The sequence below is a fragment of the Aythya marila genome, assembly GCF_965140915.1.
Source record: "Aythya marila genome assembly, chromosome: 6".
In the NCBI taxonomy this organism is placed as follows: Eukaryota; Metazoa; Chordata; class Aves; order Anseriformes; family Anatidae; genus Aythya; species Aythya marila.
In genome coordinates this window covers 19,843,791-19,860,217 of record NC_139047.1, presented here as the reverse complement: position 1 = coordinate 19,860,217, position 16,427 = coordinate 19,843,791, and the positions used below count along the sequence as shown (strand labels likewise).

The 16,427-nt window shown below is 36.6% G+C and overlaps 1 protein-coding gene across 2 annotated transcripts in view; it reads right to left on the bottom strand.

Moving 5' to 3' along the window:
• STK39 (serine/threonine kinase 39) overlaps window positions 1-16,427 on the bottom strand; it is an 89,124-nt gene that overhangs the window by 54,900 nt on the left and 17,797 nt on the right. For both annotated transcript variants that reach the window (XM_082763046.1, XM_082763047.1), the window contains exons 3-10: window positions 13,039-13,147; window positions 11,821-11,962; window positions 9,648-9,703; window positions 9,042-9,151; window positions 8,852-8,953; window positions 7,378-7,511; window positions 3,969-4,017; window positions 3,797-3,862 (exon numbers count right to left, since the gene is read on the bottom strand). In XM_082763046.1, coding sequence (XP_082619172.1) covers window positions 3,797-3,862; window positions 3,969-4,017; window positions 7,378-7,511; window positions 8,852-8,953; window positions 9,042-9,151; window positions 9,648-9,703; window positions 11,821-11,962; window positions 13,039-13,147 — 768 coding nt within the window. The remainder of the gene's footprint in view (window positions 1-3,796; window positions 3,863-3,968; window positions 4,018-7,377; window positions 7,512-8,851; window positions 8,954-9,041; window positions 9,152-9,647; window positions 9,704-11,820; window positions 11,963-13,038; window positions 13,148-16,427) is intronic.

Below are 16,427 nucleotides of genomic sequence, written 5' to 3'. Positions count from 1 at the left end.
ATAATCTGGGCTCATATTAGTGTTGCTCTCTGCTTTACAGAAGGTCTGGAACACAGCTGTATGAACACCAACCCTTGATGAAGAGCTTCTATTAGATCAAATCCATCACTGCAACATGCAAATGTTGCAAATGATACCTTGCTTAGGTCGTATCATACTGCTCTCCCTACTAGGATTGTTAATTTCTTTAACAGGATAACATGCCATTCGGATCCATTTCCCTTAATTAGCTCTACCACAGACCTAGAATTTCAACCCATCAGTAAGGGTATTTCTACTGAAATTTTAATAAAAACTGGTATCACTCACACTAATCATCTCTTTATGCTGTCATTTTTTTTCCCCAGTAACTTACAACTCTAAGGTTTAAAGAGCTTCTATTAACAGTGCAGAGCAATAGCACCTTCCCAAAAACAGAATTCAAGCCCAATTACTCAGAATTGTGGTTTTTTTGTTTCATTTTTTTTTAACTAGTAACAGTTCAGACAGATATTAAATGTAACTCAGGCACACCTTTTTCCCTGTTCATTTTGTAAAAGTGGCAGTTATACAGGAGGTTCTCAAAATTAAAGAAATGCGATTATAAAAATCACAGAATTGACAAATGCCCTTTGGGCATACAGAGTACGTACAGTAGTAATTAATTTTTTAGTTTGACCGGATTTCAAAGCTGACTGTGGAATTCTGGAAGCTGCTTCTAACTTCCTATGTTCCAATACAGCAATTTTAGTCACAAATGAAACAAAACTTAGAGTTCAGTCCAAAACTAAAACTACTTCAACACGTGTTAAAACATGTATCTATACAACAGCTTAGCAAGAGCTTAACAGGGGTGTAACACAGCCCTGATCTAAGCAGGACAGGACAGGCTTCTCTACCGTAACACCATCTAACAAGCAAGAAGCTTCAGTCAGGCCTCCCACATTTCAATCAGCAACAAAAGTGTGGCCTTGGAGAGCTGTCCCCTGCTTGTCAGACCGCACTGAGTTTGGAGCATTCACAGCAGCCATTTCTCCAGTTTTTCTAGACACCAGCAATGGTCTCCCAACTGAATAGTAACATTAACGAAACCCTAAATGGCCAAGTTGCATAGTGTAACACTTGTTTCTGTAGATCGGTACTGATACGCATTTAAGCAGGTTCTGCACATAAACAGGCAAGATATGTTCCTCCTGGGCCAGTCAATTCTAGAAGTGTTTTAACGTTATCCTTGATTACCTGAAGTACCAGGAAGAGGCATCATTTCAAGATTAACACAATTAAAAACGAACAAAGGCACATGGGTAATACATGCACAACAATGTAGTTTACAACACAGTAGTTTCAACCCACGCTGTAAGACCTGTTGAATCTTATCCATTTGGTTTTTATAATAGGAAACATCTTTACAGGCTTGAATGTTTTCCTCACACATACAAGACCATGTGTACCTGTGATTTCACAAACAGGCCTGTATTCATATTTAGTCAAAACTGCTACCAAATGTAAGTTGTAAATACAGCAGCAAAACATGAGAATACTATGTCAAGAGAAAAAAATTTAAAGTTAAAACTACATTGAGGCTGGAGTTCTGAGCAACAAAGCAAAGTAACTGTACGTGCAGTAAGTGCAAGAAAAAATAAATTACTACAGGGCAGATCAAATACCTGCACCAACAGTGGTACTGTAGATCATTAGTTACAGGCATTTCTTACCCAGTGCTACAGAAGATAACTGAAACAGTGATGACACCAGTTCCTTCCTATCTCTTACCCAGAGACATTCTTTTTTCCATTACAAGGGTTGTTCTTTCCAAGGGTGACCTCTTAGACATTTTATATGTTACATGAATGTTTGAGCAACCGAACTCTGCTTAAAGCTTTTTTATTTAAAAAACAAACAAACAAACAAAAAAAAAACCACACAGTTTTAATATTAAAATACATTTATATTTTATAGTATCTTAAAACAGCAGCTACATGCAAAGTTGTAAGTGAATTAAATTTTAAATTCCTAATGAATTTTAATATTGTAAAATGTAAATAATTTAGTATTTTCACAAGCTAAAACCTTTTTTTTTATTTTATGCTGCAATTGAAAGACCTATAATTTATTACTCTAGCATCATTCAGCTTTTACTTATTAAGAATCACTCCTCCTCCAAATTAAGAAGAGTTGTACAAAAAAACATTCAACAAGCTGTTGCTGATGGCACAAGGGAAGCTACTATGAATTCATTTTGCAATTCCAGATGCTAACTTAAAAAAATCAGTATATGTACATGGGTATATATGAGTTAACATGCAGCTCCTATAGCTGACCTGAGGACTCAACTGAGAGAAATTCTTTGACGTCCATGCTCTGTTGGAAACAGAGTTAGTACTAGAGCATGCCTAAATTACTCCTACAATGCCCAAGAAGGAAAATGAAAAAATGCTCTCTCTCTACTTATTTTTCTCTCTCCAGTTAGGGCAATTTTTATGTGAGCATTGCTGCCACCACATGGCCAAACAGCTGAACTTTGCATTTTGCAGATAGCGCACCGCTCAACAAGCTACTACTACCCCTACACTACAAGAAGCCCTCTCTTTCCAGCTTTGTTTTCCAGCCTCTCAAAGTCCAACCATTGCCACTGATTTCCCAAATTGCTTCTACCTAAGAAAAGAATTAGAAAGAACTCATACTATACTGAACCCACTGACAGCCTCTTCCTATCACAGAACACCAGCTATAGAAACAATTACATGAAACATTCACAAAGACAACAAAATGTTACAAGCATCAGTTCAGTTCACTGCTAAGAACACATAAGAATAGTCCTACAGATGTCCAATAACCCTGGAACTGGTGTGTCACGCAAGGCTGCAACAGTTCTTTCCTGGAAACACCCTCCTTCAAACATCTTCTGAGAAAGATGACTTTGAGAAAGTTAGACTGAGCACTTTGTCGTGATACCTGCAGAGGTTTAGCAATCTGAGCAGCTTTCTCATACTGAACCTATATCGTGAGTTTGTTTGGAATTAAGTTTAACTTCTCACAGACTACAAAGCAGGAGTCTACATTCATTCCTGTCTAGTAGCTCTTATGAACAGTAGCTTGCTTCATTATTTAAGTTTTAAAATATTTACCTGTTAAGAATTTTTTAGTTCTGCTGCACCTCACCTGGTAAACTCCTTTAAACAAGTGCCAAAGATACCACAGAAACATCAGCATATGCCATAGTAGTGGGATAACTAATAATAATTAGTTCAATATAATAATTAATAATTACTATTCATTAATAATATCAATAATATTGTTAATAATAAATAAGCTAATGGTTTAACTCCATACATTTTGGAATAAGGCTTTATAGGTCCAAGTAACTCAGGAGCCCTCTTGTAGAGTTTGACCCTGACTTCTACACATTTAAAATATTCAATGTTTAAAATAACCCAGAGAATGAGCTAGTCGTCAGTAATTACTACTTCAGTACCTTTAGCTTTTCCTTAGATAATCAGAGATACAAGTTAGTTATGCAGCTGATGAACCTACATGTATATGCATGCAGATCTGCCACTTTTCATTTGCACAACCATTTCACCTATAAGTTTCCGAAAGGGACTGGGGAAAAATAATCATATCACATACAATGATATGTACCATGCATCATTTTGACAAGGCCAGCAACAAAGTCAAAATGCCCAAAGGCTACCTTGAGAAGGCTATAAAGGAGTGCATAAGAGAACAGCTCAGTCAAGTCAATTAAAATTTAAGGGAATTAAACAGTCCCCGCCTTTCCTTGCATACAAGTCAAGAAAGAGGTGAATACACTCACCTTTTTTGCTCTTTGTGCTATATTAGGTGTTCTAGTGAGAAGCTTTTCAATCAGATATTCTCTATTCTGCAAAACCAACATTTCATAAGTTAAAAATCAATACAAGGGAAGAAGAAAAATCATGTAGATTTTAAGGCAGAGCAAAATTTACTTGTAGGGTTAAACATTTTACCTTGGCTTTCTGGAAAAATTTGCATTTTAAAAGTTCTGCTGCTGTGGGCCTGAAAGATCAATAATAAATTAGAACAGAAAACAAAGACCCCTCTCAGTGAATACAGTACAGGACGTTAGTTAAATGGTACGTCTCTAATACTTTTGAATTAGTACTGTATGAATGGGGAAATGAATGGCAATAACTACTGAATTAACTCATACATACTTACCACACATGAAAAAAATGTTTCCCTATGGCAAAGAAAAAAAAAAAAAACACCACCACACAAAAAATCACTAAGTCATACATTTTTCTTTCTTTCAATGCAAATATATTTTACCCTTAATACAAAAGGACAAAAAAGAAAAAGTAAAGTAAAACATGCTTCCCCAAGTGACTCCATGAATGCAACTAAACTTTCCTCCACAGCAATTAAAGGTTAATTCCATTTTCCAAACAGTAACATCATATTTCCTAATTGCCTTCTTTCTTCAGTGATGCAAGCAGGTATTCACAAGAAACAATACTGACACTATTAATTTGATGCAAAAACCAAAGAACCACGAGGAGCTTCACCCAACTAAACAAATACCAATTCAATAGCTGTAAGGTCAAAACCTACATATTTCACGCTTACTTGCAGTTCTGTTCAAGTCTATTTCTTCCAATCACCTTCAAGTTTATATTTTTGAAGTTTCCAACAGATTTTCATAATCTTACAGCTACTGAAATGATTCCAATAAAGGGATTTGTCCCCCTAGCTTCAGGGATATAAAGCTACACATCCAAACAAAGCCACATTGTGGTACTGAAGCAGACTCTGGAGAGAAAGAGAAGCATCTCTTGGGATGAAATAAAATCCTTCAGGTGTTGTTTTGTTTCAATTCTTTCTATTAGGAACTGAGGCCCCTACCCAATGCTGATTTCAATATGGCTAAATCTAGGGGAGCTGGAATCTCCGAGATTCATAATTTCCAAATGAACAGAAGCAACATCTGCTGTGGTTTTTCATTTGAATTACAGCAATAGAGTGGATACAGCTTAGATTTGATAAGACAGTGGAGAGTTTCCATATGGAAAAATAAAAGAACAAAAAGTCTGAACTAGTTAATTTCTCTGAGGACACATCTGAAGAGGAAGTGAAGAAAAACAGGAATGTATCCCAGCTCGCTCCTGCTAGAAATAATGAAACTACTCCTGTCATCAACAAAAAGCTTTCAATTTAGACATAAGACAGTAGTTCCACAGAGCACTTATTTTTCTCCCACTCCAAAGCACCAGAGTCTAAAATAATGGAGTTCTTAGTGGTGATACTGTGAAAACCACCAATCTTAGCTGTAATTCACACAAACCTTGGAAGGGCAAAACGGCAGGGGAACCTTTTAAAAATCAGTTTCTGCATTGAGTTTTCAAGTTCAATCTCAAATCAACTTTAAACTTTAAAACAAATCTTTGTGACCCAGCACTATTCTCTCTCAACAGGGATATGCACATTTAAGAGCCAGATTCTTGGTAAAGTCTTATCCAAACTAGTGTTCATTGCTCCACCATTATTTATACCAGACACTTCTGAACAGGTCTGAAAGTGCTTTCTTGGCCTGTTAGCCACACACACTTAGGAGTGAATTACAGCCGAGGATTGTAACCTACATACTTTTCACTGAGGAGAGAAATACTCATATACAGAAGCCCAAAAGAAAAACATCATGGCCTGAGAGACAACAGTGCAATGCCAGTCACAGAATTTGCCAGAAAAAGCAGTCTGCTACACAATGACTACAGAAGTATCTCTAATGCAAAACTAACTTCCAACTGTGAAGAAATAAAATGTACCAATAACCCTACAATATAAGGACACTCTCTATCAAGTTAAGAGTAACTGGCATGTAGATCTCATCACCTATATGCTGGGCTAGTTGTTCAGTTCAGATCAATCTAGAGCATGAAAATACTGTATGTGTTAGAACACTACTGTTTCAACACTGGTATCAGGTAACTCTTAGCATTGTATATTCAAGGAGAGGAGGAAACCCATTTTAATTTTATATTTCTGTTTTCCTATTCATTTAATCTTTCCCTGAAAATTGCTGAACATAGGACACTTAAAAGAAACTTCAGAGAAGAGAATCATAGAATGGTTTGGGTTGGAAGGGACCTTTAACGTTCATCTAGTTCCAAACCCACTGGCATGGGCAGGGGATACCTTCCACAAGATCAGGTTGCTTATGACCTTGAACACTTCCAAAGAGGGAGCATCCACTTCTCTGGACAAAGGTTATACTTGATTTGCCAGAACAACGTTTCATTCTGATCCATAAGCAGCCAGCAAATTGCAGTGCTAAGCTTAAAGAATTAGGACTTGATACTAAGACCACCAACTGGAAGAAACTGAGGAATCTGAAATGACCTTTCAGTCACAGCAGAATTTGAAGGATTTCAAGAATAAATATCTTAACATGCAGTTATTTTTTTTTCTTAATTATATATGTCTAGTGTTACTTCCAGTATTGCTGTTATCCTTGAAATTTGACTTGCTTCATACCTTGGACTTAATGCTAGTGGAACATCAGCAAATGAAGAACATACCGTAATAGACCTAATCACACTACTCAATCAGAATGGCTCTTTCAGACCATAATCTTTTTTTTTCCCCCAGAAATGTCAGCTGTGAATGTTTTAGAAAAGTGCTATATTGAACACCCTCAGGAAATAATGTGAATTAGAATGTGCCTCCTCCACCTCTTCAGCAAGACACCTACAAAACTTGGTCTGCATAAAAACGAATAAAGAATAAATAAATGAATTGCTCTGGGAACCGGAAACTTCAGCAATAATTCTGAAATAAATGTTTAACATTTTCATCGTCTTGCCTACCCCATTCAAAAAATACAGCAAGAAGAATCAAAACACAAAGATAATCGCCTACAGTAATACAAGAATCTCTGAACAAGCTCAGAGCATTCCACTTCAAATTACAAAAATATCTCTTAATAAGTAATTTTCTCTGGAGATATTAAAGTTAAAAAACAATAAAAAGCTCAAGATTTTTTTTTTTTTTATTATTGTAAAGGCCAAGAGGTCATAATGTTTGGGTACCAATAGCTCTGTTCGATCAACTTGAACAGTCTTGTTAGATTACGGAAAACAAAAATTTATATCTTGCCTCCAATGAGAAATTAAGATATAGAGCAAGGAATTTTGTTTGATGAGAACAGCGAATTTAAATATAATCAAATTAGGTTAAAAAGATAGAATAAAGCGTAAGTGGCAATTCAGAGACAATTTCTTCTCCCCATATGAAGATACTGAAGGTTAGTATTACAAAACTCAAATCATATGTTTAAAGATGTTGTTTAAATATTGGAACCCTAAACAGTCTGTACATTTAAAAAATGTAATTCCACAGTGTGTGGCAATAATGACTTACCTTTTGGAAGGATCTTTTTGAAGGCATAATGAAATCAATTTTCTAAAGGATTTGCCATACTTTTTCATCATCTCTTTGTCCTCTACGCCTGTCTCTAAAGTAGGAGGATCATTTTGCAATGTCAGCATTAACACCTACAGTAAAACCCAGAAAAAGGTACTGTAAGCAAAACCAATTCAAAACATGCAAAAATTAAAAGAATAAATATTCTTCAGATATTTAGACATCTTGATTTACTACTAAAACAAAGTAGTGCTGACCATCACAACAGCATTTCTATGCAATCCTCAGAACAACGAATGGTATAACTGATAAAAAATACATTAAAAATAAAGGATATATACACCACTTTAAAATTCCCTAAATAGATGAGAACAAGTGGTCAGAATACTTAAAATGTTGGGCCCAGGTGTTGCATCCTTGCAGTGTGGACTTGTGAGAATAATGTGAACACATACGAGTGAAACAGAAAAAGAGGAATAGTAAGCAAGGTTGCTGCAATTGACATTTCTACTGCACAGATCAAAAAAATACAAAACACTGTGGTGAAACACTGCAACATTTACAGTATTTCAGACATAAATGCAGATCTCATGCCTGAATAATGAAATATATTTTTCTAGGATGTTATAAAAATAATAAAAAAAACAATTATTCCTTTATCAGCTATGTTAGACACCATTCTACACCTTTTCAGAAATACTACTGTGTACAACAGTTGCTATAAATTTAAGCATCTTAACACTATATAGGATGGTGTATCTTCCTAGTTGTGAACTTTTAAATTTTTTAATTACTCTAGGAAAAATAAACATCAGCCACAAGCTTCCCCCCTTTCTCCCAGCTTTTTTTTTTTTTCTCCCAGTACGCTTCCCTAATAGGCTACACTCTTCTTCAAGAGGAGGCACAAAACTCATTTCCAGAAAACTCTCAGTTACTTCCATTATTTTATCAGAATTAGTGACCCAGCGCTATTCTCTCTCAAGAGGGATATAGTAAAGTCTTAACACTTCTTAAGTGTTAAATCACTTTAAAAATGTCCAAATTGAGGAGACACTTTTTCAGAAAACCTCTACATCACCCTATTTGAAAAGCCAATAGACATAAAAACATGATCAGAAAGACAGATGAAATCACAAAGAATGTACTACATACTTTTCTACCTTCAACAGAAGTGTCGTGTTTATTCTTTTTATTTCCTCAAAAGTGAATGAAGCAACCCATCTTAAATGCTAGTAAGAAAGGCCCAAAAGCCCAGTTTCATAGGTCTGTGCCTTGCACATCAATGCTCTCACACAGCTGCCTACACACCATCACCACCACCACCACCACCCACATTCAGCATCCACAAAGTTGCTCTACCTGTAGCCATTTGTCAATAGAAAAAAAAAAAAAATGCAATAACCAAGGAAGTTTAAAGACAGAACAAACTGATTTCTAGAACCCTTTGGCACTAATATAAAGTGACAGTTACTTTCATAGGAGGATATTTGTGATAAGGTGCTGCTCCTGTTGCTAACTCAATGGCTGTTATCCCAAAACTCCACATATCAGCCTTGAAGTCATAACCTCGCACCTGGAATAGAGCAAGAAAAAACAAGGTGGTGATTTCTCAAGTTATAAAAATTAAATATTTTATTTTTATTTTTAAACGTTTGTAATACCTGCTCCATCACTTCAGGGGCCATCCAACATGGAGTACCAACAAATGTTTTCCTTACTTTGTTACGAGTCACATCGCCTCCCGTAGCTAAAAAAGCACTAACACCAAAATCTGGGGAATAGGAAAAAAAAAAAAAAAAGTTATAACCACTTGAACTACCAGTAACAAAGCAAAGGTTTCATACAGTAGAAGTGAAGTCAACTCATAAAAGTCAACTCTCTTTAATAAGAGAAACTTGGGGTGCAGAATAACGAGCAGTCACAAGGGGAAGACCTAAATGTACTTTTTGCAAATAAGAAGCCAGAAGGTAAAATCCACGTTACAAATCAGGTACCTATTCTTCAAAGATGAAAGGAGATTTTACTTTGTCAAGGCAAAAGCATGTTACAAGGAAGAATATCAGCCTTTGGACACAAAAATACTGAGTAAATTTTAAAGTCATGTATCATTAACCAAACATCCTAAAACTGGACCACCTACAGCTACAACTCTCCAGCTAAAAGCCAATAGGAAAACTCATATCTATTGTCCTTCAGCAAGCCTCATATTCCTTGTTCTTTTATTTAGCCATTACTTTTTTTTTTTTTTTTTAAATCACTGCCATTACCTGCTATTTGTACAGAGCCATCTTCACCCAGAAGAATGTTGCCAGCCTTCAAATCTCTGTAACATACAAATAAGAAGTTACTTTTATGTAAGATGTAGAAAATACATTAACTTACATTTTATGAAGAAAAAAAAGCACATCTTCATATTACGTAGTTTCACAAGATGGTATTTGACAATTTAAAAGGCAGAAAGAGGAATTGAAGTATTACAATAAAACATAGTGCAGAATAAACTCAAGCTTTATCTTTGTGTACAGCCACACAAATTGGCCTTGGCATAAGTTGAGTAGAATTCAAGGATACATTTTTAGAATAAATATTTAGGTCCAACTGTTTTACCTCCTTTTATAGATGTAACTTCACAAATGGCTTCAGAGCTTTATAGCAAGAGTTAACACTTTCTCACATTGAAATGCACCACTAATACAAAAAGTGAAAAAAGTTGTCTTCTTTGATCTCCTGAGAGATCAAATGGTAAATATAGTGCAGATTTCTACCCAATCAAGTTATTAAAGCTCTGAAATAGCAACCGTGTTTTTATAGTGTACTTGGATTAAAAGTTACTTGAAACTGAATCTGTCAAAAATACGCGCACTTAAATGTCAACTACCTATCCATGTAACACACTACTCATAGATAACATTTAAAAAATACTTTTTAAAATAGAAATGTACATCCCATTCTTAATGCAGAAGATAGATAAATCTTTCATACAGAAAATGCCAGAAATATTAACAATTTCAGCAAACCTTTCCAGGATTTACTGAAAGAAATTAACACTTTGTTGTTGAAAACTAACATAACCTGCTTCCTTATACATAAAGGAGAGCACACTAAAACAACAAAACAAAATCCCCTCATTTTTGAAACATTTCCAACAGGAAAATACTGCTTAATACAGTGTTCCCCAAACCGCAGCTTTCACCTGCAACATACATAGAGAAAAGGAATGCACATTGTATTCTTTTGAACAGGACATCTGTGGTATTACAGTTTATAAATTAGGTATTATAAGGAGGAGAAATCTTATGTGTAATAAGAAGCTTTATCCTTAAGCTCCTTTAAAAAGATACAAGGGGAATTCCCAAATCTGACCTGAAAGGGTCCTGTTATCCCTAAAAGCTAATGAATGTTCCATCTGCAGCCGTATCAGTGTAATAAAAGACTACAAATTAAGTTTTGTGTTAGATCTTTGGAATTCCAGACCAGAAGTCAAGTTAACTGTTCTTTATTTCTCCATTTATCTCAATTTTCTCTCTGCAAAATGAGGAAACAATTCTTGATTTACATCAAAGGCAGCTCATTTCTAAGATGAGACGTTAGTAGTACACAGAAAAAGCCATTACTGTGTTATATCCCTGCCACCGCCATTATCAGTTCTGTCTACACTGAATTTTTTGTGATAACACTCTGTCATAAAGACCAATGCTAGAAACAGAGCCCCTTCTTGGCATCTTTCTTAAAAGGCAAATTCACCTCAGTAAAATTAATTAGGGAGGTCAAAGTACAGCACTTCCAATTTCCAAACAGTGGAAGCAACCTCCTGATCACTACAACAGGTATGTATAGACCACACTGGGGGGTCTACACAATTTATACCAAGGTAGCTAGCATAGAGAACATACAGAACATAATAATCACTTAGATATGTATACATCAAGATGCAGATCCATAATATCAGACCTGGCTTTATGTATAGTCATGTAGAGACATCTGTAGAATTGTATTAGACACTACTAATTATCAGGAAGAAATACATTCCATATTTATGCAGCAGTGCCCAAGTGCCTAAGATAATGTGTTTACTGTGCAATACAAACACAAATACATGTATAAGCCACAGACCACATTGCAAACTAAAGTCAGATTAAATATCAGGAGTACCAGCAGTTACAGAAGTATAGACCACAGTTTTGGCAGACTTAGTGCAGCACAGGCCTATCTTGGCTATAAAAGGGACAGACAGAATAAAGACTAAACAAGTACAAAGTGATAAACCACAGTGAAGATTACAGCATCTGCCTGAGCAATCTGATTTAAAAATTACTGATCACATTTACAGTACATGAAATAGGCAATACAATTTGCTTAACAAAGCAACTGCAGCTGACCAGTATCAACACCCTACACATGCAACTTAGAAAATGCTTTTCACTGTATACATGCTCCTACCTGTGAATTTGTCCATTCCTGTGTAGATAGTCTAAACCTTCCAAAACTTCTTTAAGAATGGTTGCTATTATGGGTTCTTCAAGGACACCATTTTTGTGCTCACCTCTATTGACAATATACTTTATTATATCAAGCATTGAACCTATATTATAGATCCAGGGAAGGAAGAAAAAAGAAAAAAATATATACAGCATTATCATATTGTATTCTTGAAAGTTATTTCATCATTCTTCCCTTGTTACTGCAATTTATATCTTCAGCTAATGAGCTCTCAGAATAAAGCAAACTATTACCTTGTTCAAATGAGAAACAAAGGAATGGATTTTATCAAGCATACCATAACAATGATCCATTAGGAAGACCCGCTTGGTAAACTAAAAATTCAAGACTAATCCAGATTTAGACAACAAGCACACCAAACATGTTTTTATTACCCACCTTAAATTATAGTTCAGGAGTTTATGATGTAAACATGCAGCTGCAAGACTAGGAGATATTCTTTGCACACAAATGATGACTACATTCCTAGCGACTTGCGGTTTGACACTGAACTTCAGTTACTACTAATCTCAAGGAATTTAATTGAAGTATCTTCTTCCTGTTCAAGTATTTTTCAATACTTCACAGTACATCAGGGCCTCACTTGCCTAAGCCAGAAGCCTATTCAATTTAATCCTTTTCTTCTTCCAGAACCACATACCATTTTTGTACCATCAACTATCACCAGAATAGCTGTACAGGGTGCTCAGTTAGCTTAAGCAACAAAAAGGATGTGATATTTATAAGACCTGTCCTAGGGAAGAATATTCCTTGGATAAGAAATGAGAAATACCAAATAAAAAATCTTTACAAAAATAGAAGGGATTTGTAACTCAAAAAAAGGCCACATTGACAGGTATCACTTAATTCTCATCATTAATTTCCCCTACACAGCCTTAGCGAACTTTAACATAGTGATTTAGAATAAAAAATAACAGCAATTAGATTAACATAATTTATTTCAGTAATTCCTAGTATGTATTATCAATATAGAGATGTAGACTTTTTAAGCTTGTACATTGCTGTTATAACATTTAGCATGTCTAGGTCCTCAAGATTCATCCTATAACGTCTCTCTTGCCTTCTCCTTATTTGGTTTAGGTCAATTAACTCACAGACCACACATTAGAAAATTCATGCAATTTACTTGCAGCTAAACAAGTAAAACCAGTAACTTACCCCCACTTAACAGCTTCATAACCAGCCAAAGCTCATCCTTCACCACAAAAGATGTGTAATAGGTCACCACATTGGGGTGATTGCATTGACTCATTGCTTGAATTTCTTTCTGTAAGAAATACAAAGTCCAACGTAACATGGCCAGCTATCAGTTCTGCTTGTGTAAAGTGAAAGTTTAATTCCAAAGTGAAATACTGTAACAAAGCTGAAATATGCAAAGAATATGCATCAAGGCATGAAAACGTTTCAATTTTACCTATAGATCTACATTCAAGACAATACATTATTGCAAAGAACATGAAGGATGCTTGGCCAGGAGATACAGGCATAACTGCATCAGTTTTCTTCTGATATCAGCTGAGAAATTATGTTTAAAGTCCCAGAATGAGCAGTGAAGAATAAGCCACTCCAAGAGCTGAAGGTGTGGGAATAGACTGGACAGCAGAACACAAGGAGAGATTAAAACCTATTGCCTTTCCTGTTCAAAAGGGATATGAAAATACAATGGGAGCAGGAGGGAAAGAAGGAAGGAAGTGGTAGGACAAAATACACATCTACACTGGCTCTATTTACTGTGAGATGGACAGATGGACCACAGTCACGTAAGCAAACAGCAGCAGAATAGGAAAAAGCAATGTTACTAACTGAAAGCCTGAGGAAACAATTGAGCAAAGGAGCACACAATCACCAACAGATGCACGATGATGCAGCATTACCAAGTAAGACAATCTACAACACAGCTGTACACATCAAGAATGACAACCTTGTCTCTTCTTTTCAAGTAGAGAGCCCTTCTCTAGTTAATCTTTCAATTAACTGTTCTGTTACACCTTTCTGGCTGTTCTTGTTGTTCTGCCAAACCCCAATGCCTTTAAACCTCCTTTGTATTTGAGTGTTTGGCATCACAGCAGCTTAAGCTCCAACAGCCCTACCTCCTTCTCCCTTTCTGCCTCTGGCCACACAGCCGTGAACCATCCCTGACACCAGATGTGCTCCTGGAGGGAGAGCCATTCCAGGAGCCAATCCATCCCTGAAAAGCCACTGCTTTCTGGTGGACCCATGCTACACCGATTCACCAGTACTCACTCAAGGCAGGCACTATGGCAGTCCCAATTAGGTGGATTACAGCTACCACAGAGGCAGTTTTCAACTTTCAGCCTCATTTCAGCGACAATTTTATAGACTTCGGGGGGAGGAAGGGAAGGCAGTGTTCAAGATCACAATCTCTTTACAATAAAATGTTAATTATGCTATTAAAACCTGATTTAATCTCATGCCTGTTGGCAATTAAGTCAGGCTGTAGTCTACCATGCATTTCAGCTAGTAATGTTGTCAAGTCCTCCTCCCCAGATAACTTCTCAGCCCTGAACCACAGAAAGATGAATGTCTGTATAACCACGCAATGAGCCTAACTGAGCAAATTACAACACCGTGTTTTGGGTGAATTTTTGTTTGTTTTCTGGGATTCAATAGGCAGCAAACAAAAGAGAAGAAATCTATGCGGGGCACATTTTCCTTTCCCAGTAGATCTTAAAGCAAAGCCAAATCATTGTCTCTGCCTCAGGTTCTTAATTCAACTATGCATACCAAATTCTTACCTTAACTCTCCCATTCCCATGACTATTTCATACCTTCTACTGGCTTATTGCTTTCCTATGCTGGTAATATAATGGTTGCTCATGAAGTCTGCTTGCCACTACTGGACGAAAACAGGTCTTAACTGTTTTATTAATGCATGAAAACTGCAGGAGTATAAATAATCATCTGAAATAAGCTTCCCAATTTAACCCAAAAATGCTTCAAATGTTTTGGCTGTCTGCAACAACTGGTGGCAAAAACTGAGCTATCACAGTAACCATGGCCAAAGGTACCTTGTGTCTCAGCTTTGGTGATTTCTTCCAAACAAGTCTTTACAAAACAAAGTAGAAATCACCCCATGAAAAATAAGGGAATAACTTTTAATAGGGAAAATGTTAATTTCTGATGTTTAATTCTGAATAGCCCTTATCCCATGCAGTAAGCCTCCATAAACTTCACTTATTTGGCTGAGGCCCATGACACACAGGTAAGAAACACTTAATTAAAATATACAGTCTAAGGAAGAATTTGTAGCATAGCGTCCAGGTGAATGCTCAGGAGCTCTCTTCATATTCACATCACTTTAGACATTTGGCAGCACCAAAGCCATAGTGGCATTTAAAATTTCAAGTCTTGCCCTTATCCCCCTGCTTCTGTGCTTCTCCCTACCCTGTGGTGTGTGTGAACTGCATCAGCAAACATGTCCAGGTTAAAAGCTAACTTATTTTCAGCCAGGTTATTTCTGATCCAGTTTCACTGATCAGCTGCACAAAAATATGTCAGCCTAAGGGCAGGTGGGTGACGCAGCAATAAGCAACTGCAAGACAACTACTTTCAGTGCTAAGCTGCAGCATTCACAGGACCTGGGTTCAGCTCCAAGTAAGGTGGCAGGTGACCATTCTGTGGGTGTTTCCTGAGGGACACAGACATGTGGGACACTTTGAGGAACTGGACATACTGTGTGAGGGGCTCCTCCACACAGCCTACCTCAAAGGACTATCAGACCAGAACTTCAAACATTCTAGAAAAATGTACTCAAATTTCTTGGTGAAAGAGACAGTTACCTGGAAACGGCTCTGTCAGGGCCTTTAGGTAGAAGGCTTCATTTCACTTTTATTGAACAGCTTCGCAAGTTCCATATTGATCTGACAGTACTCCACTGTAACAGCTAAGCCTTGTAATGGATTCAGAAGCTACCCTTCATGACATGCACAGCTTAGCTACTATCTAAAAGCCAGTACACAACACACAGCAGGCTCACTGCTATAATGAACATACAAGCAGTACAAAATAGCATTTTCATGCTATCCAGACTCTCATCTTTCCTAGAGTGCAGAGAGTAAGCCATTCTACAGAGGGCTTTTTTTGTTGTTTTATTTTTATTGTTTGGCAGGTTTTTTTGTGTTTGTTTGTTTTTTAGGGGGGTGCTTGTGTTTTTTTTTTTTTGTTTTTTTTTTAAGACAAGCTAAAGGGATGGGAGAATATATTCTGTCAGAACAATACTAAGGACAGGAACTTCTTCCTTGGCTTCTGAGGTTAAGTTACGTTTAGCACACAATAGTGAGAGCACAGGATGCTGCAGGAAACCAAGTATTGAATTTCAGGAGTTGGGCAGTTTGTGTGTAACGTTAGTATTATTTAAACCCCTCCCCCACTGCTTTTCTATTTTAATTGACACGGGCCCAAATCTTAAGTCTGTTTATGTGGACATCAAGCTTGCTGCAATTTCTACTTTGCTGAAGGCCACATAGCTGAGAATGTGAAGGAGGCCTTTGCACACCATCCATAGAAACTTATCAGCAGGATTTTTC